General features: G+C 41.5%; 1 protein-coding gene across 15 annotated transcripts in view; it reads right to left on the bottom strand.

Annotated features, from left to right (window-relative positions):
• Positions 1–23,875, bottom strand: part of trip12 (thyroid hormone receptor interactor 12) — a 47,452-nt gene that overhangs the window by 5,781 nt on the left and 17,796 nt on the right. For 7 of the 15 annotated variants that reach the window (XM_031293279.2, XM_031293280.2, XM_031293278.2 and 4 more), the window contains 38 exons: positions 21,930–22,076; positions 21,380–21,505; positions 20,387–21,180; positions 17,148–17,253; positions 16,435–16,571; positions 16,105–16,188; positions 15,810–15,905; positions 15,567–15,718; positions 15,300–15,335; positions 15,097–15,192; positions 14,906–14,998; positions 14,660–14,821; positions 13,335–13,403; positions 13,047–13,212; positions 11,948–12,065; positions 11,379–11,535; positions 10,863–11,016; positions 10,128–10,356; positions 9,804–9,922; positions 8,632–8,839; positions 8,163–8,263; positions 7,859–8,033; positions 7,545–7,686; positions 7,160–7,351; positions 6,909–7,060; positions 6,633–6,790; positions 6,354–6,427; positions 6,004–6,203; positions 5,394–5,521; positions 4,921–5,072; positions 4,433–4,575; positions 4,148–4,304; positions 3,846–3,944; positions 2,964–3,078; positions 2,501–2,655; positions 1,171–1,335; positions 867–1,031; positions 663–776 (listed from right to left, as the gene is read on the bottom strand). In XM_031293279.2, coding sequence (XP_031149139.1) covers positions 663–776; positions 867–1,031; positions 1,171–1,335; positions 2,501–2,655; positions 2,964–3,078; positions 3,846–3,944; positions 4,148–4,304; positions 4,433–4,575; positions 4,921–5,072; positions 5,394–5,521; positions 6,004–6,203; positions 6,354–6,427; positions 6,633–6,790; positions 6,909–7,060; positions 7,160–7,351; positions 7,545–7,686; positions 7,859–8,033; positions 8,163–8,263; positions 8,632–8,839; positions 9,804–9,922; positions 10,128–10,356; positions 10,863–11,016; positions 11,379–11,535; positions 11,948–12,065; positions 13,047–13,212; positions 13,335–13,403; positions 14,660–14,821; positions 14,906–14,998; positions 15,097–15,192; positions 15,300–15,335; positions 15,567–15,718; positions 15,810–15,905; positions 16,105–16,188; positions 16,435–16,571; positions 17,148–17,253; positions 20,387–21,180; positions 21,380–21,505; positions 21,930–22,027 — 5,787 coding nt within the window. In that variant the 5' untranslated portion in view covers positions 22,028–22,076. Of the gene's footprint in view, positions 1–662; positions 777–866; positions 1,032–1,170; positions 1,336–2,500; positions 2,656–2,963; positions 3,079–3,845; positions 3,945–4,147; positions 4,305–4,432; positions 4,576–4,920; positions 5,073–5,393; positions 5,522–6,003; positions 6,204–6,353; positions 6,428–6,632; positions 6,791–6,908; positions 7,061–7,159; positions 7,352–7,544; positions 7,687–7,858; positions 8,034–8,162; positions 8,264–8,631; positions 8,840–9,803; positions 9,923–10,127; positions 10,357–10,862; positions 11,017–11,378; positions 11,536–11,947; positions 12,066–13,046; positions 13,213–13,334; positions 13,404–14,659; positions 14,822–14,905; positions 14,999–15,096; positions 15,193–15,299; positions 15,336–15,566; positions 15,719–15,809; positions 15,906–16,104; positions 16,189–16,434; positions 16,572–17,147; positions 17,254–20,386; positions 21,181–21,379; positions 21,506–21,929; positions 22,077–23,737; positions 23,872–23,875 lie in introns of those variants that run through there. The other 8 variants (XM_031293282.2, XM_031293287.2, XM_031293289.2 and 5 more) reach the window with 8 other exon arrangements.

Raw genomic sequence — 23,875 nt, 5'->3', positions numbered from 1 at the left:
TGGGGGTGTGGTCTTGACCAACTGCCACTTTGCTCGTTTGCAAGCTATGATGTCTCTCTCCCTCTCATGGGTGGGCCAAATTCTCTGGGCGGGCAAAGCAGAGAAAGGGGAGGTAACCTTGCTCATTAATGACCTCATAAGGAGCAAGATTCCAGATTGGCCCATCTGAGCTTTCATTTTCTCAAAGGCAGAGCAGGATACCCAGGGCTCGGTTTACACCTATCACCATTTCTAGCCACTGGGGGACCATAGGCAGGCCAGGGGAATGCATATTAATGTTAAAAAACCACATAAAGTGAAATTTTCATGCCATGGTACCTTTAAAAAGACAAAGCAAATTAACTTGTCAGCTGCCATTCCTGATTTTCACGTCCGCTTGTACGGTGGCTCTGTAGTGTCCAAACACCTCAAAATGCTTTCTACGGGTGCGAAAAAAATGCAGAAAATTGTGCCCGATCTGATTTTTTTCTGATGGACGAAAGTTTTGGAGGCAGTATGTAAACGTGATGACACAACGCGAGTCATTTATTTTTTAACAAGCGGAAATTTCGGACTCAGTGTGCAAGGACCTTTAATGTAGTTGTAAATGTTTTTATTAAGTGCATCATACTGTCAATTGCCATGATGGACTGAGAAGAATGGCAAACAGAAAATGTGCTTACCTCCTCTGGATAGAAATACTGCAGGTGATGCAAGGGGAAGACTGACTCAAACCCCTCCCTAAATGACTCAAATTGTCTGGACACTCCTTCATTTAGAGTCCAGTACACCACCAACTGGAGGGAGAGAACAAAAACCCAGAAACATCAAGACAGACAAAAAGTATAAAACAGAGTGAGAGTTGCAAGAAAAACAACATCACATACCCTGAGGTACTCCTCCAGGTTGTAGATCGTGACTGCAAAGTCTTTGCCGCCCTTTTTCAGCTCAATGTTGGGGTATCCCGGAAGGGTGAAGTCCAAACCCAGGTCCTCCACTGAGCAGCCGTTCATGTTCAGGCTCTCCAGTGCCTGCTGTAGGGTCTCCCTCGTCTGTTGCACACAAGTACAGGTTACAATAGACAGGGGGAGATACGTTGTATTACAGTATGTTTTCATGAAACCTGGAACCCCAGGACCACACTCTGGTACCAATGCATTAAATCACAAGTCCTTTGGTGCTGTGCTTCACCTGTGATCTGTCCTGTTCCAGCCTCTTTTTCTGGCGGATAACATCCTCCAAGTGCTGGATGGACTTTGCCACACCGGGGTCAATGTTCACCAGGTCATGAGAGCTTATTGACATCTCGTGCCGTAGCATCCACTTATAAAAGGGCAGCCCCAGCGGTAGGTCCAGCTGGGAAGAGGAGCAGGTGGAAAGTGGCAAAGAAAGGCAGTTAAAACTAAAAACACATATGGCACCAAATGTACATAAAAAGTAGGGGTGTAAAGATTCACCGATACGACTCGGTATTCTGTTGTATTATCACAGATACGAATACATCGATAAATGGACAAAGATTCGGCCGATGGACCGGCTCTAACCGTTATGAATCGGTTGACTACAGCTTTGCTGTCAATTCAAAGAAGCGGCTGCGGCGTTTACAATGCCGCTGAAAGAGCCGGATGTGCGTTTGGTTTATGTATGTGCGCAACGGAAACAAATGCCTCACCATTTGTGCGATTACGGACTTGGTTATTCATGTTCGGGGTGGTGTGGATCAACCAATCAGCGCCTATGTTTGGGTTTGCAGAACAAATGTGCCGACTGCAAGGTTTCGTTTTTGGAGTTAGCGGTGAAAGTGGCTGAGAGTTTATATGTTCTAAGATGTTCAGTTACATTGGCATAAAAGTCTGCTAGACGCATGCTAATGCTCACAACAGTATTATTGTGCTCACACGTGTACTTACGTAATACTCTAGATCAGGGGTGTCAAACTCAACTTCACTAAGGGCCACACTTGGAAATAAGAATCACATCAGGGGCCAGACATGTAGACTTTATTGACATGCTTTTATTTAATCAAAGTCAAACATATTTGACTGTATTATTGCATGTCTCATATAGCTTTCTCACTTAGTTATGTTGACAAAGCCGTAAAGAAAGTTCCTTAGCCATCACAGAGTTTTGCAAATCAAGCAAAACGATTACATTTTTTACAGCAACCTGTTTCACACCCTAAATATGATAACTCTGCTTATGTGGGAATTACAGTCTGAAAGTCTGCAAATCTGCCAAATTCTGCTTTGAGTGTCACATAATTACAGTTTGAAAAGAATTTCCCGTCTTTTTGGTTTCTGCTAGTATCGGATGTCAAGGACCAATCAAGGGCCAATAATTTAAATATTAACAATGTATCTGACTGCCATTAAGCAGACACCTTGATTTTGCCTGAAAGCTTGTACAGCATGTCTAAATAAGTTACATTTACCACTGACAGAAGAGCATTCCTGAACGCCAATGCTCAGTTGAAAATATGAGTCTATTACAAAGATAGAACAGAAAAAAATGAGGTTATTACCAATCTGAAGTCCATAATGGCTTTCGCCATTAGCTTTCCTAAGAAACGGAACTTCATTTTGATTTTGGCTATGTGTGCTGGTTTGGTTGTCCTGCCGAAGGGAACAGCAAACAGTCCCCTGGAGCTGAACATGTACTTAGTTGCCTCTTGGCTACCTGTTGGGGCAGAGACATAAGTATGGTCAGAGTTAAATTAGTACATATATCTTCCCACAAGCATTTATATTTACATTCAGTGCAATCATATTTTGAGTAAAAGTTATCTAACCATGGGCCCATCAGTGAGGACCTCTTACCAACATCTGACCAAGCACATACCTTCCCAAACACGTGATCAGTGTGGGACAAAAAATACTTTATTAGTAAAATGTCACTGTGGCAGTGTCTTATGTTATCTAAGTGAAAAGTAATAGTCAACGTGTCATGCTTTTCATCATATCATGCATGTGTCTGAGGGTTTATACCTTTAGGATTGGCCAGCGTGACCTCTTCGCCCCTCCACAGGCCGAGATCAGCCCGCTGGAGCTCCTGAGACACCAGAGCGTAGAACTCCAGAGTGGGGCCAAGACCTGTGCCAACCTGGAAGAAGATTCAAAATTAGAATCTCATTTCTGCAACTTTTTACGCATTTCACTGCACCAAAGTGCAAGTCATCATTCAGTTTTAACTAGGGCTGTCAAAATGAACGCGATAATAACGAGTTAACGCAAATTCCTCCTCTGCTCTGTAGTTTGGGAAATCAGGAAGCGATGCAGCAGCAGTAACGCATCGCATGCAGTAACTTTGTGGACGACTAGCAGAAACCAGAGTGCTGAAGGTGTTCCTGGAGAACATGATCCATGATGCCGTCACCTAACACCGAGCACGCCAAGAGGAAGGCGGTGACCGCCAAGGATGTGGTGTACGCTCAGAAGAGGCAGGGCCACACTCTGTATGGCTTTGGAGGTTAAACCTGATCCTGAATCACAAATAAAAAGAGCCACACACTTGATCTAAAGAGAGACATTCTCAGTAACAGAATTTATTACTTACATTTTTAACTAAATCAGTGATCATTAGCCTCCTTTTTATTATGTTAAACAGCTATTTTGTATACATTTCTTTCGGTTCCTGAATTTATTGTTTAATTCACATTCACATGTATAACATGTATATGTGTATATTTATGTATGCACCAACCACCAAGGCAAATTCCTTGTAAGTGTAACATGTTTTGGTCAAAAGCAGCTCAAACTTGAAAAATATCCCTTTTAAAGTGCATTCAGAACAGATAAAAAATGTGCGATTTGCGATTAAATATTTAAATCAATTGACAGCCCTATTAACATAACAGACAACACAGGTACCTCGTTCTCATACTGAATCTCTAACATTGCCCTGGAGCTGCCGAGGTCCTGCATCACAGACTCGGCCTGTTTTAGCAGCTCGTCGCGGTTTATCGTCCTCTGTAAACAAAAAGAAAATAAAGGTCAGAAAATGAGAAAATAGAGCTGTCCTTAACAACAACAACAACAATAGGCACCAAAATGTTAACATAAACAACACTGATGATAGATACACTTGTGTACAATTGGTGGATTCCATAAGATACCAGAGAACAACAGTACAGTACAAAAGTAAAACAGTTTAATGTGGCAATACATTGTACCTTCTTCCTGTCAAGACGCGGTGCAACTCTGCTGTCCTGAGAATCTGATTGGTTGATCTCAGGGTTTGTGTCCAGTAGGCGTTGCATGGCTCTGTCGCGATCAAAGGCAGTTACGTAGAATAGCATCTGCCGGGTGTCAAAGGGGAAGAAGAAAGGACTGTAGAGAGAGAAAGAGAGAATAATGTATGTGAGAACCAAGTCACACAAGCCACAAATGAACACCAATATCAATGTTGTACAATACAGGTGGAAAATCGAATTCCACCTCACGTATGAAACATTTACCACGTCTTTCCGAGCTCAATGAGCCAAGTAGGGATGTTCCCCGTCATGATGACCAGTGGGTCTTGTAGCTGACGGTTAGCTTTGGCTGTCAGCTTACTGTTAATGAACTCACTGGTAGGGATGATTTCCTTACACACAGCATTCTGCAAAACAACCAAAAATATTCATGTTACTTGGATATTTTATCTCACAAAACTACTCCTAACTTTTCACAGCTAGCTTACGTGTTAAATCCCCCACTGACCCAAAACTTAAGGCTGATTTATATACAGAGCCTACGCCGTTGCAAAGATTAATACTTGTGCGCTGGTGTGTCTGCTTCGATCTAGCGTCTCTATTTAAGAAAATAACAAATGTACCTACGGCGTAGATTCACGGCAGAACCATAAATTAGGCATTAGGAGTCTGGCGCAATGTTCAAACCTAAACTCAGAAAAACTGACAACAAGTCACTGACTTCCTGTTGTAATTCTTTAGGAAAGACTTACATCATATAAGTAGAACCAGTATCTACTGATGGAGTGCAGGACCCTCAGCAGCAGGTTGACCTCTAATGAGGGGTCATCAAAGGTTATGGTGTCTGGTGGCTCCGAAGTGAGGTACGTCTCTAAGGGATTGATGACACTGGGACACACACCATCTAGAAGTGACGGGAATCAACAGCAGTAATGAAGTTGACTGATTGACAGATTCAGACAGCTAAGAAATCGATAAGAATGTGTGATTAAAACACCCATCATCACATGCTTGTAGATCTGGTCACGCAACTGCTTTCTGATTTGTAAACATAACCAAGAAACTAACTACGCTGAGCCCATACCCTGGCAATGTGAATCCTTACTTAAACAGTTCAGGTACAACAGTTTGTATACAGCTAGCTAAAGGAAAGAAGCAGAGCTAGTTAGGAAATGTTGAACCTAGTTTGAGAAACCCTTCACTATGAGATATTTAAGATTCTCACCATGCCACAGCTCATCCTGCTTCTTGGCGTTGCGAGGTGAGGTTTTGGTGGGAGCCGTCTGGGCTCGGCCCCGCTTTCCACCCACAGCATCTTTGCTGCCATCCTCTTCCTCTCTCACAGGCTTATACCTGTCAGGAAACAAGATGGGATATGTTATCTCTATATGCTTTGATGAGCATGTATGTCAAGCTTTTATACCAGAAACAATGCCTTGCCTCAATTCTTCACCTTTGCCTGAACATTTTTTAACTGCACTAAGGCCAATAATTATTTGCAATTCCACCTGGGGATGAGCTACATTATGAGCTTAATCACAGCCTGTGCACTTCACACTGGACTGTAGCGTATAAAAACTAGGCAAATAAATTTGCATGGCTAGACACTACTTGCGTAAATGATGAGATCAAATTTGTCTGGCCCTTCAAGGACTGGCTAATGAGATTTAAACCAACAAATCCTGAAAAACATTGCTCTTTTGTTTCAAAAGTGACAGTGAAGGTTAAGAAAGTTGCAAGATCAGAACAGACAAATTCAGAGGCACAAGACTTATTCTGTAAGAAAAAAAAAGTAAAGAACCAGTTAAAAATGTTTTTAAAAAGAGCATTCTTACCATATTGTGTGAGTTTTGGTCCAGATGCCAGCTCGCCCAAGTGGGTTTGCCTCATCGTCCGTCGACTCCCTTTCTTCTTCTGCCTGAAGACTGTACTGCCGTACAGCCTGGTATACAGTCATGTTGTATGGTAGCAGGTGGTCACCAATGTAGAACTGTAGTCTGTGACGTACACTGCCCGAGTTCAGGAACTGTGCCGCCTGGGTAACCAATAAATTACACAGTGGTATTACAAACACGGTTTATTGATAATACTGAAGTGACATCAGAACTTAACCCTCAATAAACACAGGATCAAGGGTGTACAGTTTCAAAAATTAGACTTATTTGGCATGAACAATATCCTATACCAGTGATTCATCGATTTCATCATCTGAACCGTCGTCATCACTGTCTTCATCCTCTTCTCTGATTCGGCCGTATCCTGTAAAAACAAGATTTATAGTTAACAACCCAACTAAAGAAACACGGAATAAGCCATTATAAGAATGGTTAAAATGACGATGTTTGGCATTTTGGTCAATATGGAGGAAAAACAGGTGCCATAGGAAAATTCCCCGTTTAAAGGACACTCTGGTGGCGCCATCTGTGTTCAATGAGGCACTTGGTAGTCTACGACAGTTCCTCACCTCTGACAACAAGATATCTTTCAATGGCTTGCACCAGGGCCAGGGGGTCTATCTTCACAGGGCCGCCTTTCCACTGTTTAACATTAGTGCAATCTGGGTGTCTCTGCAGCTGACACTTGAGCTGATGTGTGTTGAAGAATTTCAGTGCCTGAGAGCCCCTGGAGAGATACATTTAAAAAACACTATTAAAAAGATTTATATCAAACTATACTGTTTCATAATAAGTGAACATTTGAATATAAAGTATATAACCCATTAAATAATAAAGCCACAGACCTGCTGCCATTGCCGTTGCCACTGGGGAAATCATGCACTTTGACAGGAAACTGCTCCATTTGGCTCAGACAGCTGTTCATTTTATGCACCAGTGCCAGGTACGGACCATTCTCTGTTGGGTCCAGACGACTTACAGGCTCCATTCCTGGAAGCTACATACCAAACAGGAGGATAAAAAATTCTGAATATTTAGCCAAAGTCATAAAATTGTTGGACAAGGTACGGTAACATAACATGCTCTAGTTTCTCACCGGACAGCCAGCGAACACATGAAGGAACCTCTTGAGCCGCACGTCGCGGCTGAGCAAGTCCCTGTCGGTGTTGGAGGTCAGGTAGACCAGGAGCTGCTTCACCAGCCCACTGTGCTGGATCTCAAAAGACGACACGTCAGACTCCGATACAATACTGGAGATCTCCACCAGGCACTCCATACCACCATCCACCTGGGAAACAGAACATATCAGAAAAATGTCTCAGTGCTGGCGTAACATTACTTTATATAGTCAATTTTAGTATCTATATCTCTCTAGGTTTCTCCATTTATCAATTTCTACAACGATTGTAACTTTAAGGACAACATCTAAAAACAGCTATATTGTTATGTTATGCTTGCTCTACAATAATGGGGGAGATTACCTGCAGGTTGAGCTGCTCAGTGGCTGTGCAAAGTCTCTGGAGTACATTCAGTGCAGGGTTGCTGCCATCCACGTTTTCAGAGTTGAAGTAGCGCTCCACAAACTTACTTGCCTGTTCTTTGATCCAGGCTTTTATTTTGTCTCTACAAACCAATACAAAATACATTTCCCTGATTACATCGAGTGATCCACACATTACCCCCACAATCAGTGACTATTCATTCACATCACTTTCCATCAATAACAAGAAAAAGAACGCAATTTGGATAATACAGGCGTGGGAAACAGGGAAGCCCATTACTCTCATCATTGTACCTGTTATTAGAAATTGAGTCCTTGGGAGGTGCCCTTGCCAGGCCACTCACCCCCGCTGTGCGTGAGGGCTCTGAGTTGGCATTGTTCGTCTGGGCACCCAGCTTGCCCCAGGTTTTAGGATTAAGACTGGCCAAGAAGGATGATTTGGGTGACTGCGTACTAGTAGGGCTCTTGGCTGTAAATAAACCAAAAAGGTAGATTAGGAGGGTTATCAATATATCCAAGACTACAAAATGCCATTTCAAAACAGTAATATAAAAAAAAAAATACTGGCAGCACACACACGCAACACACACAAACTTACCTTGATTGTCTACTTTATCATCATCTCTTGGGGGAGAGTATTTGGGCCTTCTGGGCCCTCTTTTAGGTAGCCGTTTCCTCTTTAGGACATCACTTAACCGCCTTGATGGAGGAGAAAATAATTACTATAATGCTCTTGGGGGGTGAAGAAAACATCGGTTTGCCCATTCATTACAATAACAATTGACAAGCATACATACATCAGTATACATTGAGCATATTATACATTATTAGTGTGTTTATTAAGCAATTCATGTATGCTACCATTTATCAGTTGTCAAGAGAATTTCTAATGCTAGTTGTCAGGCAACAAAACTGTTCTTAGGTGATTCAACCCAAGCTGCAAGTGCAATATGTGTTTATGGGGATAGTTTATAGTGTGACATTAGCCTGTGTTAGAAACTTTTTTTTTTTTTTTTTTTTTTTATGTCTGTTAAGAGCCAAACCAAAGCAAAAGGCCACATACTCACCCCTGTGGGCTGAGGTCCAGTGAGTCGTCCATGCTGTGCTGGAAGCTGGGTGAGCCCAGCTCAGGAGTTGCATTATTAGCAGATGTGGTGGATGCAGTGCTGATGGTGGTAGTGCACAAACTGGCAGTGCCACTAGGGCAAGCCTTTGGCGGACTAGTGACTAGAAAGCTCTCAGACTCTGACAGATTCTTTACCTGGTGCATCACACCTGGAAGAGAAAGGAGAAACACATAAGAAATTGTCTAAAGCCTTTAAAATTAGCACAGTACACAGCAACTTCTTTCCATTTAGTATGCAATGCAAGGAAATAAAACATAGGTGTGATTGGCAAAGGACAAAAAAGCAGGAAAATATACGCCACACCCATGACGCTGCGACAGCACCCCTCCCCCAAATGTTATAAAAATTACATGAAACACCAAAGATTCAATGAAAGTAATCATTAATATTGCTTGCATAGAACGTTGTATGCAGGGGTTAAATTGGGATTTGTTATGTGGGGGGGCTCTCCCTAGGGGGGTATGCCACCCCCCCCCCCGGGACATTTTTTTGAAAAATAAACCATTAAATGGCACTTTCTGGAGAGTTTTGTGCAAAGAAATGGAGAAATTGAGTCTTACATGTGTATATTATATGTGCAAAACTGCAAGGTTAAGAGCCTACACTTTGAATTGTTGTAGTATCAACAGGTATTAGGGCATTTAGCATTTACATTACTGTTAATCAGTCATCACTTGATTACACATTGCATTACCTTGTTATAATATAAGAAGTGACCCATACAATGTGCCAAACATAATGTGCCACATGAAGAGACAGTGCAGCATATGACAGTAGCAACAGCTGAGAAGATTTGGGTCTGTGGTGACCAGGTCCACCTCACACAAACTTCTTTCTCCCATTCTCTCTCTTTACTACCACCAGCAGTGACCGGTCATTATGTTTACCAATACCCTATGCCAATACCCCCGACCCGTACCTTGCGCCACCAAAGATGGCCTAAAAAAAATGACAGGCTTATAATGACTGCACAATACTGTTCACCTTCAAAGCATATTGTCATGCCTTTTAGAAGATGCTCAGGCTTACACTTATCTTTAAATCACTTCAGGGCACCTATTCTGGTGAGCAGACAAGGTAGTACATGAGTTTTCCATAAGATTATATACTACCTTCTCTTCTGAAATAGACACTGAAAACATCAGGCAGCTTCTGCATCAGGATCTCAGCCATCTGCAGAGAACCCACTACAATCTTTAGGTCCTGGCTGGATAGCATTGAGGCAATGTGACTGTAGAAATAAACATACAAAAAAATAGACAGACGTCAATTTACTTTCAACTCAAAGAATGTCACCTGTAATTCCCTTGTGCCTTTAAAATACTACAAGTTCTTTCTTTTTTTTTTTTTAAGAATTACTAAGGTAATTTAAGACAACCTCCTAGTCCTGCTATCATTTCACAATTAAAAGTAAGCCACAGCCCAGGCACCATTACCTGGACACAGCATGGTTTCTCAGCACATCCTTCAATAGCTCTGCATCAGCAAAGTAGATGATCCTGAGGATGGCTCTAAGGCACTTGTGTCTGACAGCAGGGCCGGCCGATGAGCTGTACACTTCATACAAGACCCCAAACAGAGTTTTGATGAAGCACTTTGCCAGCTCAGGGTCCTCCTTCATCAACTGAGCTCGTGCATCTTCTCGACGAACCTCCTGGTGACTCCCTAAAGACAGACAGGTAACCGGTCAGGTTTATTGCCTCAACCAGACTGCAACTGTCACAGCTCAGCTGTCACTCAATGGAGAAGCTGTATTATACACATCAGGTACACACATGCACAACAATTTGAAACGACATCGCAACCGACAGCTGTAATCGCAAGTGTGAGAAATGGGCAAAGTAGCAATAATCTGGGAGACAAAAGTCCACTGACTTGCACTAGGTGAATGCATGGTGATTTACCTGATTATAAAAGAAAATATAGCAGTTAACAAGTATAACTTACATACTTATTTTTGCCATGAAACTGAGTCACTTTTGGGAGTTGCAACTGCTCAAGCCGATTACAGTTGCCGTCCTACTCAGTGGAGCAGGCTAAAAATATTTAGGGTCACCATTTCAGACATCACGCGCTGAGAGCAAGTGTTTCTGGTTCCTTTTATTGTTAGGATAAAATACAATACACTGTTATCTTTACACAAATCTGTAATTTGAAAAGTTCTGCATTACCTGTATTAGGGTTGGCAAGAGGATTTGGTTTCCTCTGGATACCACGTGCAGTTCCTGTGTCTTCATTTATCTGCTGCATAGAGTTAAAGTCAATTGTGTACACACGGCCCAGGGTTGACAAGCTGATCTCATCCTCCCCGTTCTGGTGTGCTGTCTGCAGGGCAAGATAATCACCAGATACACCCAACATCAGTATCCCATATGGGTAAGCCCCATATATTCGTGTGTGTAAATTTATTAATGAATGCATATGAGATATGCTGACACTGTGAATAGACTAAATGTTGTCTAGTAATGTAATGCAACATTTTAATAGATTAAATCAATTATTCATCCTTCAAATATCTTGTAGTGTGACAGAGGTCCAGAATGACTGACCAGAATACATTCTAATATTTCAACACTAATGATATGCGTTGGGATACAACATAACACAATGCACTCTCTCGCTCAATGATGATTTCACCATAGACTTTGAGGTATCAACGATACAGAATGTGGGTGATGCATTCATACCTCAATGATGCGGCTGTCAATGCGGTTGTAAGGATGCCACAGTCCCCGGTCATCCCTCCACTGCCAGATCGCTCCCTCTGTCGTCTGGGCACTGCCCTTTTTCAGCATTACATCAACTGCAAAGATGCCCTCTCTAGGCAGGCAGGGCATCAGCTCGCTTTAAGAAGAAGAAAAAGAAGAGTGGTTTGAAAAAGCCACAACATTTTGTTTAATCTAAATTCCGTTTAACTATCATCAAGTGAAATAGGTTTGATTGTTCTTCAATTTTCATTGTCAATTGACAACTGTGGCAAAACAATTGTATCTGTGGTTCAAGGTCTGGGAGAAGCAGGACTAACATTTGTGACACTGTTGTAGGCACCACTTCAGTGAGGCAGAGTATATTTACAGTTTCTGTAAATTGTGCAGAGGACCATGTAAGAACAGTTTTCAGGCTTCCATGTCATGTCATTTTTTTTTGCTGCCAGAACAATTTAAAAAGGTTAGTTTCACCCAAATCCCCAAAATTCTAATATTTTTGCAATATTGCCCATACCATACTGAAAAGAAGTCAGGCAAATAGATATTACCATATGAGGGAGGTCAGTTCATAGAGCTCCTGGGGGCTCCGGGGTACCAGCTCAATCTGCTCCTGGCAGCTGCCATTTGATGCACCACACAAGAGGAAACGCAGAGTTTCTGCTATGTCTGTTTAGAAAAGGTAACAAACAGATTTCTGCCATTAGCTGCCCTGTTGCATCATCAACACATACTTTCACTACTGCTAAAAGTTTGTTGTGACTGAATGAAATGCACATTTTAGAGGCAGTCAATGAGATGATGTGAGCAGACATGAACTCAGTCTAAATGATTCAAATTAAAGGCAAAGATTTGTCTGCTCAAGTTGAAAATGTGTTGAGATGCGCTATAGAATGTCTAAGCTATAGCAGTGTTTCCCCTATAATTGTACAAGCCTAGGGGGCCGCCAAGCCAGAATTAGTTGTTTTTTTTTTGTTTTGTTTTTTTTAAAATGGCAAAGATAATGCCAAATATCCATTTTCATTTCATTTCATTCTGCAGCTGTGCGCCGCCATGAACTGCAGCGACGCACTGCCGTGAGTCACTGAATGAGACAACTGTCTGTGGTTAGTTTACATCTGTAACAGCAGGACAGTCAAGTTATCTAAACTGCAGCTGAACAGGTGAAGTAAAGACAACGTTGTCGGTTAACGTTCGCCTACCGGTAGTCTCGCATTGCCAGACCTATCTCCACAGTGCTGACGGATTCTGCGTTTATAGCTGAGCTAGACCCATAGATGGCTAGACCAGAGAATCTGCGGTTAAAACAGATCGGTGATGCTGTTTTACCCTTGTTGTTCTCCATGAAGTTTGCTGGAAGTGATGTATTGTAGCATTTTTTGTGGAGAGAGCAATGCGCCGGACTGAGTTTATAAAAATAGCCTTTACTTTAAAGTGTTAAGTTGAGAACAGAATTTGGTGCGGACGCTGTATGTGGCTGTCCGCTGTTCCTGCGCTTAGGATGGGTTAAATGCAGAGATTGAATTTCGCTACATTCTACTGTACGACTGTATGTGACAAATTATAAAGTTTCTGTAGTAAAGTAAATTAAGTGAGGGGCAAGGGTGGGACCTGTCTGTCTCTGTGTGTGTGTGTGTGTGTGTTACTCACTCTGTTTCATAAGCTGGACTGCCAGGCAGGGGCAGTTAGAGCACATCAGGGAAAACATGCGCACAACCATGATAAACATCCCCGAGCTGAGAACAGGAGGGGTCACTACCAGCAGCTGCTGAATGTTGGTCAACAGGTCCCGTGACGCCACCTCCTGCAGCAGGTTCTGTTGATTTAAACACACACACATGCACATTAGCTGGGGCGTTGGATTGCAAATGGAGGAGAAAATACAGAAATGGCAAAGACAAGAAGAAAAAAAGTCTTAAAAACAATTGAGATACAAACCTCCTCATGTTGAAAGTTGTCTACCAATCTGGCGAAACAGAGGCAAGTGCTTTCGACTGACTTTTTATCCTGAAAGAGTTTAATTAATATAGCCATTAGTGAATTTTTACAATAGGTTATCCTGAAATAAATGACTAAATACCATTTTAAGCACCAATTTATAGAGGTTATGATGAAGAGGATGGATAAAAAAACTGAAACTCACTCACTAGTGAACTCAGAGACCCACATGGCAAAACTACATTTAGTGCCTATAAAAAAATCAGGCTGGGTGACTTACAATCTGTTTTAACATAAATAGCCTGCTGCAGCCACTAGTGCAAATGTGGCATTAGGAACTCCTCAGACAACTTGTACAAACTGAGCCCAAGTAATAATAATAATGCAGACTTTTTGTAATGGAAGAACAAGCAACATCTACTGGCTACATTTAATGATGTAGTTCCTGTCAACTATGTACATTTAAAACATGATTCCTTTTCAAATGATTGACCAACACACTATAAAAGTGATAAAACTTCTCTAAAAAATACTTTACAGTTCAAAACCATGTCTTAAGTTGTGGTGATAAATTAGAAAAGCACATTTTTCTCTCAGTTTTGGCCCTCCAACTAAAGTAAACCACTGATGTATGATTGTCACCTTTGTTTATATTTCTGTCATTGTTTATAGCACATCACACAAAACAGCTGCATTTTTTAATTTCTGTTACAAGAAATATGCAGAGATATGAAATTTATTTTACACAAAGATGTCGATGAGATGATTTGTACTGTGTAATAAGCTTTGCTGAAGCACAAAATATGCAACATTTCACTGTGAATTTGTAGAAAACAATATAAAAACAGCATGTATCGATGGTTAGCATTTTTCACAATATCCACATATCTATATCTAAATATTCTCCATTTAAATTGACAACGCTTTGCACTTAAATATAAGACAAGGCACCCTCATCAAGCCATGTTCCATCTCCTAACTGACCTAAATGCATTTAAGATGCTGGCCGTTTGTATGGTGAAAATTACAAATTCACATGCATTTCCATTTTTCATATACATTTTGCAAGCAAGTATGACTAGTATACATTTTTTTCTCAAGTCATATCCAACACAGGCCTTGCACATCATTGACGTGGGAAAATGGCGAAACCCCAACAACGTTTTAAGAAAATGAACTTGTTTTCTTATTTCTAACCATGTGTTTATTTTCAATTTCATTTCTGGTATGTGAAACTTGTTCCAAGAGGAACCCCACTTGAGCCAAACCCCTGCTGTGATGGTGTTGCATTTTATAGTTCATTGTCTGACATGAGAAAAACGCACCTGGTGTGTGAGTCTCTGAGTCAACAGTGGGAGAGAATCAGCAACAAAGTGGAACTCATCTGGAGTAATGCTCTGGCAGCAGTTGGCTGCAATGGCCAAGGCATTCCTCTGAGCATTGATGCTAAAGAACTCTAGGTAGAGGAGGCAGTCAGCAAGCCCACCCTGTGATGGATGAAATGATAACATTATTGCTGTGTATAATTGTGGTTAAAAGAGACAGGGCGATTTAAGACAAAAAACACTTACAGCCTGCAAAATGGCTTTGCTATGTCGCCTTGACAACATCTCCAGGGCAGTCAGGGCCTGCTCTGCTACGTCAATGAACTGGATCACCTGAAGCTGCACACATGAAGGTGGAACAAGGCATTAGCATATTAAAAAGCCACCATTGCGAATTAACAAGTGATTAGAGACAGATAAAGTGCACAGTGTCTTACCTTCTCCAGGAAGACAGGAATAGCATCGACCACCACAGCAGAGGATCGAGGGAGTGCCTCCATCATATATGTGAGTGCACGAGAGGCATGATTCATCTGTGTGCATGGATCAAAGACATGCAAAAAAGCAGTGGTATTATGAAAATGAATGACTCAAACTAAAGACAACTATATTTACAGAAATAAAAGTTCATCATACTCACAATATCAAAGTTATGCTCCATTTGTAACAGTGTAATCTGTAAAAGAAAGTTTAGAGTATTAATATGGAATCAGATAAGTGGTAGTCAAATATCACAGACGACATTTAACAATTTCTTTTTTCATTTTCTATGAAAATTGATTTGATTTTCATATTGCACAAAAACAACATGTACAATCTAGCAAATTATTGTGTAGGTAAGGCATACAACATACAGGACAGCCAAGTATAATAGAGAGGTCAATGACCAAACAAAAGAAAGACTAACCAAAGCGGGCACCACACTCTTGACAGGGAATCCTCCAAGTGTTTCCTCATTGCCCATCACCAGCAGCTGGCACATCTCAATCGCAGCTTGGAGCTGCTGAGACTCATCACCTGTGGCCTGGAGGCCCTGTAGTAGCTGCTGAGCCTTGGAGCCTGGATAAAGGGGGGTAGAATTTGTCAACCGTTATCTAGAGTTTACCAAACATAAAGAACACTGATGTTAAGGTAAGATGATTGTACTCACTCGCTCCACTGCCAATAGTCCTGTGAAACAGCTGTGACATGCGGGGTCCCAGGGGCCCAAAAAGATGTGGGGGGAGACCCCTGGCCTCCAGTAGGGCTATAGGGACAAAAACAGTAAGGTTTAGAGAGCAACTACAAAAAAGGTAAAACAGGGAACTGTTGTCTTTAAAGCCTTAGCATCAAAAAGACCGATATGTGTACATACATGTATGCCCTAAAATATAGTGACGTAGTCTACAAATGGTGAATCTTGGCAGGGATTGACTGGAAAATCTGAGAGGGGGGGATTAATATACCTTGAAGCCTTCCCATTTCAGAGTCATCAGACTCACTCTCTCCAGAGGTGGTCATGCCCACAGCTCCAGCAACCGAGCTTGAAGCTGGACACAGAAACAATATTAAATCATAATTCATAGTGAAAATTAAAAGTTAAATAAGAAATACGTCTTTCAAGTTGATGGTCTAATTCTTTTTTAATGAGGCCATGAGGAAAAGCTTAAAAACCCCTGTGGGCATGAAGAGTTTTAATTTCCACACAAATTTAGTAGAAAAATCTTGATAATCCATATAAAAAGGACAGATGCTCTACTGTCAAAAAAGAATTGAAAAAGTGGCATCACAGGTACCTGAAGCCCCTTGTGATGCCTCATCAGTGCGAGCGGCTGACGAGTTGGCCCCATCCTGGTTGTTGTCAGAGTCGGCCATTTTCTCCTGCCGGCGAGCGTCGGCTGCCCCGCGCTTGCCCAGGCCTGAGCCCCGCCGACTGTGATACGAGTAAAAACAGAGTGACAGTATGAGTGACAGCAGAGTAATCACAAAGTACAGTACATTCCGAAAGCTAGTTATCATCCTGTGCTGGCTGTTTAAAAAGGCTTAAAATTGCTTGTGTGGAGTTGAGTTCTACATAGAAAACAATAGGTGAATTGATTGTAACTGTTAACTGCTAATACTTTTTGTACTTGAGACAGATGACTTCTAAAATCTGAAAGCTATCGGTGCTTTATTAGTGCTATGAGTTTGATGTTGTTTAAACTCTTGAAAACATACACTCTGATTCCAGTTTAATATTTGGTACACTTAGCTAAAACTAATGCAGTCTAATACAACAGGCATGCAATAAATCCAACCTTCATCAAGGTCTTTTTTTTATTATTTGGTCACTTTGGGGCTATAGTTTATGGAGCTGCTTATATTATTACACTGACAGGTGTTTCTATTATAAAGTCTACCCTCATAAGTGTGCACAAATCATGAAGCTTAAGACTCCCAAAGTTCATGTATTTTGTAGGCATCAATATTTACACTACATTCTACATTAAGTCATCACTGTGATTTGTACCTGGTGCTGGCACAGGAGCCCGTGGTCTTCTGGCGTGTGCTCCGCCGAAAGCTGGGGAGCTCTGCTGGAGGAGACTCGCTGCGCTTCTTAGTGGATTTCCTCAAACCTACGGTGGAAAAAGGGGACATATAACCCACCTGTGGCACCAACACTGCTATCAATTTCTTTTGACTGGGATACATTCTTAGAACAATGTAAAATCAAAACCTGTGTGATTTGTGGTAATTTATAGGCCAGATAATATGAAACATTTGTCATGTAGCTATATTAACCATCACAGACATTTACAACAACTTTCAGATAATACTTGGGTTAAATTATTAAACACAATAGCATACTTGGCTGTAGTACAATAGAAAACATCCCTCCATATCATAATTATTGCACACAGGTCTTTAAAAAAAGAGCAGTCTAATGCTGAGTGTTACTTTTCAACATAGTAAAGGCTCTAGTGTTGCCCGTTTAGAGCCCTGTACCACTGACTAGATGGGTATTAATAGTAACCCAACCCATGGCCCTATGACAGACAACCTTCATGCTAGATCTGTGACTCATAATTCAGTAGTACAAAAATAACCATTGAGAGGGTTAAGACCAATTGATTTAAAGATATAAGAACTATGGTTTATTTTTTCTACTTCATTTGACCTTACCTTTGAATTATACCAGGTCAAACCGTAATCCCTCACACACAAGTTCCCCAGAGATTCCTAATAAACCTCAAACTATCTAGAGCCACTCCATACAATCACAAAGATTTTCCTATTGTTCAGGTGGCAGTAACATTCAACATGATCAAAAAGGCACTGTGTAATGTAAAGCCATACAGAATCACTGGAACATAAGCAAACTGCATTGTTTATGCTTACTCACCATTATAGCTAAAAGTAGCGAAATCTGTGTGTGTTAAAAGATATCAGAGGCTGACAGATGAAGATATGGAGAGAGAGAGAGAGATGAAGTTCTTTCCTCTTGACAGAAGCAGCTTATGAGTCCTTCCCTGTCCTCAAACATACCCCTGGTCAGCTGGTGGGCCAACAAGCTAAGCCAATTTAGGAGAGGTCTCTCCATTTGGGGCTAGTGCCCAGGGCACAGAGCCCACCTCAGTTTCTATCCGTTCACCTAGCTACACCAGCCTGACCCCACACTGACATGAATAGCTTACACTCACTACACCATTCAATGCATTTTTCTCCTATTCTCATTAGGGATGGGTATCAAACCTCAATACTTCTTAAGGACTGACTAAAGAGTTGCTATAGCACTGCATTGCATATTCCTAATTGTCAGGTACCAAAAGTTTAGTTTTCAGTTTATTTAGAGTTCCTGTATGGCAGTTTGTGTTAAGAAAAAGTTTAACACTGATGCATTTAATAAGTTTTTGCCTTATTTTGTCAAATACCATTTTTCAAAGTATGGCATGTGACAAAGTATCTTTGGTACTGGTACTAGAGCTTGACGGATAGATATGTTAATATGGTAATTTAGAGACACAGTTGCCATTACATAGTTTGTCCATAAAAGAGCACTGAAAAAAAAAGTAAAATGATTATATTGTTTATAATTAAAACTTATCCTGTGTATCGAACTGGCTTTGGTACCAAGCCTCAGCTTTTATACTGCTGCAGTAATTGAACATTTTCTAATAATCCCTGCAAAAATTCACAGATATTAAAAATGGAATGCAATGCTAATAGGCTTGGGCGATCGCTTATATTTTCAAATCATCCAATCGTGATTACTCAAAATCGCCAATATGTAATCTGATCACTGAACACATAATTGGACATAACATATTATGAATATGCAGAGCGACCTCCACTTTAATCAATGCAACTGGCTACACCGGCTTGGCTGTCCTGCCTCCTGTTTGGCTGATCAGCAACGGTAAGCGTATTGCTACATTTCCGTTTGACGATGCTTCTGTGTTGCTGATAGCGTCTTGCTTCTGTAGCTCAACACTTATGTTCTTCATTACAGCGGCTAATCATCCACTTTACACTTAAAGTTACACTAGTTCACTCAAGCACTCATAGCTCTCTTCTTCTTTCAGCAACTTTCTCGCTAATCTCAGTTTTCCCACACGCTATTAGCGCGGTTAGCTACTTTGGTCAGCGATGGCGTCTCCCTTTCACTCTCCTGCTCTCTGTTGATCGGCGTGTCAAATGTTTAGCTATTCCTCTGCCTCCTATAGTGATAATTGTATATGTAATAACTGTAGTTTATTTGCCGTGTTGGAGGCGAGGCTCCGCATCAGGGAAACTCAATCATTAACGTTAGCTGCTGTAACTTAAAGAGTTCTGCACTCACAGTATTCATCCATGCCGCCTTGTTTGATCAAGTCACAATAATTTATAAATACCACCATAAAGACTATTTTACTAAAAAGTCTCTCTCAATTTGAATCTGTCCTATCCTATACCTGACAACACTGACAATTGAGCGACTAGCAGTATTTATGTTTTTAGCTATTCTTCAGTTTCAGCCTACTGGTACTTAACTCTGAAATCTGAGCCAGTTCACCAGCTCAGTAAAGCCCACACTCGCCACATGTGAACTACATATGCTAGTCAAGACACGCACGCTATATTGAATGCAGTGTGTCACCAACTGTATTTATACATGATGCTACACACAAATGTCTGGATAAAAGGCTTTAGCTGTGTCTGAAATCATTCCCCATTTACTATATGGTGACCTATATTTGCTGCCCGCCAATCTGACTGTAAATGTATCCACTTATATTGCCTTCAAATATTCCTAAATTGAACTTAAAAAAGGTAGTTCCCATGCCATGTACACTACTTTCTGCTAACAGTCCCAGAATGCAATGCATCACAATTATATAGATGTGAAAATGACTGCTGTGCTAGTTTTATCAGAAGTTAAGCATGTATCTGTATGGCTTTCCTCTGTGGTGAGTATGTGCGGTAATGTGTCTCAACTGGGCAGGAGTTAAATATATTTGCTCCCAGTGGTTAAGAGTGAGGTTTTGTAACTGATCCTGCGACGCTGCACAGGCCCTGTGACATTTAATCCCAGAGGTGTAACCTCCATCGAAGCACACGGGAATAATGTGTTGACCCTCCACAAGCACATTAAACACATTACAAAATAAAACAAACTTCCCTCCCCATACGCCATAAGAGAGAGATCTCAGACCGGGGATTAAAATGAGCGTTTCTATTATAACCGAAAGGTTACCCCTACCCTTACCCTACATTGGTAATGTGACTCACTTGCTAGTTTAGCTTGTAATCCTGATGGCCCAGGTTTGGAGGTCTCAGTTTTGGAGGATCCGGGCAAGGAAAGTTTGGGCTTTGGCAGGTTGACTTTGGGGTTGAAGCGTGCTGCCCACTCAAACTTTGAAGAGCTGGCTGTTTTGGCCTGCTCCTTGTCACGGGTACTACGGCGGGGGGAAGGGCTTGAGGCTGAGCGAGAGCGTCGTGCCTTGGTCTGATCTTTTCCCTGTTTAACTCGGGCGCCCTGCGTGGTGGCGCTGTTGGTGCCTGTGGTGGAGGACGAGGAAGAGGTGGAGGCAGATGAGGAGGAGGAGTCTGTCACGTTGCTACACCCAGCTTTGGCTGAGGCGGCCGATTTAGACGCCAGCTTGGTGGGTTTTGCAGTTCTGCCCTCGGTACGATTGGGGAGGGACCCAGCAGCGCTGCTTAGACCGGGGAGGGAGTCCGCTTTCTTCCGTTTCGGAATTGGTGAGGCCCCAGCGGCCCCGCTCTTCTTGCTCTGGCCTCGACCTGACGATGCAGGTGGTTCTGAAGCAAGTGATCTCTTCTTGGACTTAGCTGGGCCTTTCTTGGTCTCTGAGGTATTGTCTCTGGGTGGTGGGAGCGATTTGGGCTTCTTGGCAGGGGTCGGTCCGAAGGTACTAATTTGGTCAGGAGCTTCGCTTCGCTTCAGCCCTCGGGTGCCTTCACTCTTTGACTGGTGGCCTGGTCGCTCTTGTTCAGATGTCCCTGCAGCCTCTGGCTCGTCTTGCAACACAAATGAAGCCACGGACAGAGTAAGACCGCTTCTGCTAAGGAGCAAGAGGGACAACAAAACACCATCTTATAAAACACCTCAAACCATGAAAAGTGATGAAATACAATGCCACATTCATTGTCCTCATTCAGATTTAGAGGTGCACAATACTGTATGTTCTTCTTCATTGTAGATTTTTACTTGACCCTAGATACACACACGCACAATAAGCACCAAGTAGAGAGGAGGGGTACCTTCTTGAGCTGTGCCCTCTGGACTGACCAGTGGCTGAGTTGGCTGTGGCTTTGGAAGCCTTAGAATTAGGTCTTCTACTTTCAGGTGGGGAATTAGCTTTATGTTTGACTTGCTCTGACTGCAACCTGTAAGGTTAGAAATTAAAGAGCAAGTGATAGTGTGGGTTTCTGTAATTAAGCCACATAAAAAAGAGACTTGATCAATCCCCAAATCATTTTGGCAGATTGCATCTGCATGTCCTTTGATAATTAACGCCTCTGGAGTAGAAAGAAAAACAGCTAAAACAGAGTTAATCAGCATTTGACTATGATCAAAAGAACACAAGATAAGCTTCCCCTTTGATTAAAGAGGCCAATATAATAATGTTGTATTAAGTTAAAAATCCAATTAACTACAGAAAAACACCACCCATATCCCAATACCCCTCTACTAAAACACCCCTTATTTTTTAAACTCCAACTAATGTTCCCCACAAACCACGACAACGGCCTCTTACTTTGGATTGAGATTTTAACTAAAACTGGACACTAAGTGTGCAGGTAGACTTACCTTCCTGCGACTGTGTGGTCTTGTGGCTGGGCCGCAGCAGTGTTCCTCTGTGAACGGCGCAGTGACCCCCCTGGATTGGAATTAGGCCGGTTGGACATTGGCACCTCTCTCCTGAAGGGACATACCCTTTCTAGACACTACCATTCACTGCAATAATAATAATAGAGAGAGAAACCACATAAGAATACTGACAAAATGCAATGCCTTATATTTACGCTTTCCAACAACCACTGGGTTGTCCGTGGTTTAAAATGAGTTGATGTGCTGTAGGTTACAGCTGATGGAGCGTTTGCACCATCAAGCTCAACTCTCTAGCCCATTTGAGATGATCAGGGGAACGACTGTCTCGTCAATTATACTATATCACAAGATACCAACTCCCACAAGTAAACAACTGACAAATCCTATTACTGACACTACATATCATGTAGGGGCAAAAGCAGGCTGTCAGAAAGCTCATGAGTAAGGAACCAGACAATTCCCAGTTGACAATAAAAACTGTAGGCTTAGAATTTTATAAACTATATGTACAGTAGATTTCATTAAAAAAATATTTCATCAAGGTCAGTAGTATACTTCCTTAAAAAAAACTAGCTGGATCCACACCGCTCAGTTTATGTTCCCAGCACCATCTCACTTTTGCCTGTGTGCAACAAAACGTATGTAAACTTATGTAAACCACTAACAGTAAAACCACTACATGACCTTAAAACAAACTCTTATTGTATGTATTAAATCATAATATAATGGTTTGACAGACAGCACTTCATACAAAAGTTTAACAGTTTTATATCATGAGTACATTTTGGCCTATAATGCAAAGCTATCACAAATTATCCTCCTAACCCCAAGTGTACTTTACTTGATTTGAACTAAGATAGTCCATTGAAAGGAGGAACAACTGGTATTAATTCATCCAATAATCATCATAAGAATATCACTTTACATTATTAATACAACAACTTAAGATGTGTTTCTTTAAAATTGCCATAACATTTAGAAACCTGACCAACACAGCTTGTTGTTGGGGTAGGTTGTAGTAATCATTTTAGTCAGGATGTGAAAGAAAATGTATTTTACATATTAAGTATAATTTATATGTAATGCTCATTAGTCAATGGCATGAGGGTACTGATGACAGGAATGATTGATATATTTTACACACACACAGAGAGAGAGAGAGAGAGAGAGAGAGAGAGAGAGAGAGAGAGAGAGAGAGAGAGAGAGAGAGAGCAGGATGATTGTATCAATTGATACACAAAGACTACTAAATGACAACTTAAATACTTTTTGCCATCTAGAAAATAAACATTACCAATTAACCCATATAATTAGGGTTTAAATCATTATATCATTGATAATAAAAATACGCCACACTTGGGAAGCTCACGGGCCATTTTAGGCCTGCACTGACAGTGCATCCTAGTCTTTGTTTATTCGTCCATTCTGACAACTGGTGCACCACACTCGCGTATAATGTGATTAGTTAAGCACATCAGATGATCGGCAGCTTGAAACACTAGCCGGTACAAAGTTTCATATAGTACACCACTTAACAAGCAGGCCAGTGTCCAATTTTTATACCCACGATTTACAGAGGCCTATATTTTTTGACGTAGTTCTCTACCACTACCACCACCGACTAGCATGTTTAGCTACTCATACCCTAGCAAGTGCCATACGTTTTGACAGTAGCTTAGTCGCATACGTATCAATACAAAACTCCCACATCCCCAAAACGAAACTTGTAACCGCTAAATGTTGAGTATTACAACAAGAAGACGCTAAAAAGTATAGTGAGCACATACCAGAGAATCGTTAGTAAAAGTTACGTCGGCTAACGTAGCAGTGGTTACATGGAAATGCGTAGTTGTCGTACCGGTGTGTCAACCTCTCAGCTCCCTAAGTAAACGCACTGCCTTATTCGAACAACGAGCTAACGTTAC

This window comes from Sander lucioperca, chromosome 5, assembly GCF_008315115.2.
Source record: "Sander lucioperca isolate FBNREF2018 chromosome 5, SLUC_FBN_1.2, whole genome shotgun sequence".
NCBI lineage: Eukaryota > Metazoa > Chordata > Actinopteri > Perciformes > Percidae > Sander > Sander lucioperca.
This window is presented reverse-complemented; position numbering and strand designations above follow the sequence as displayed.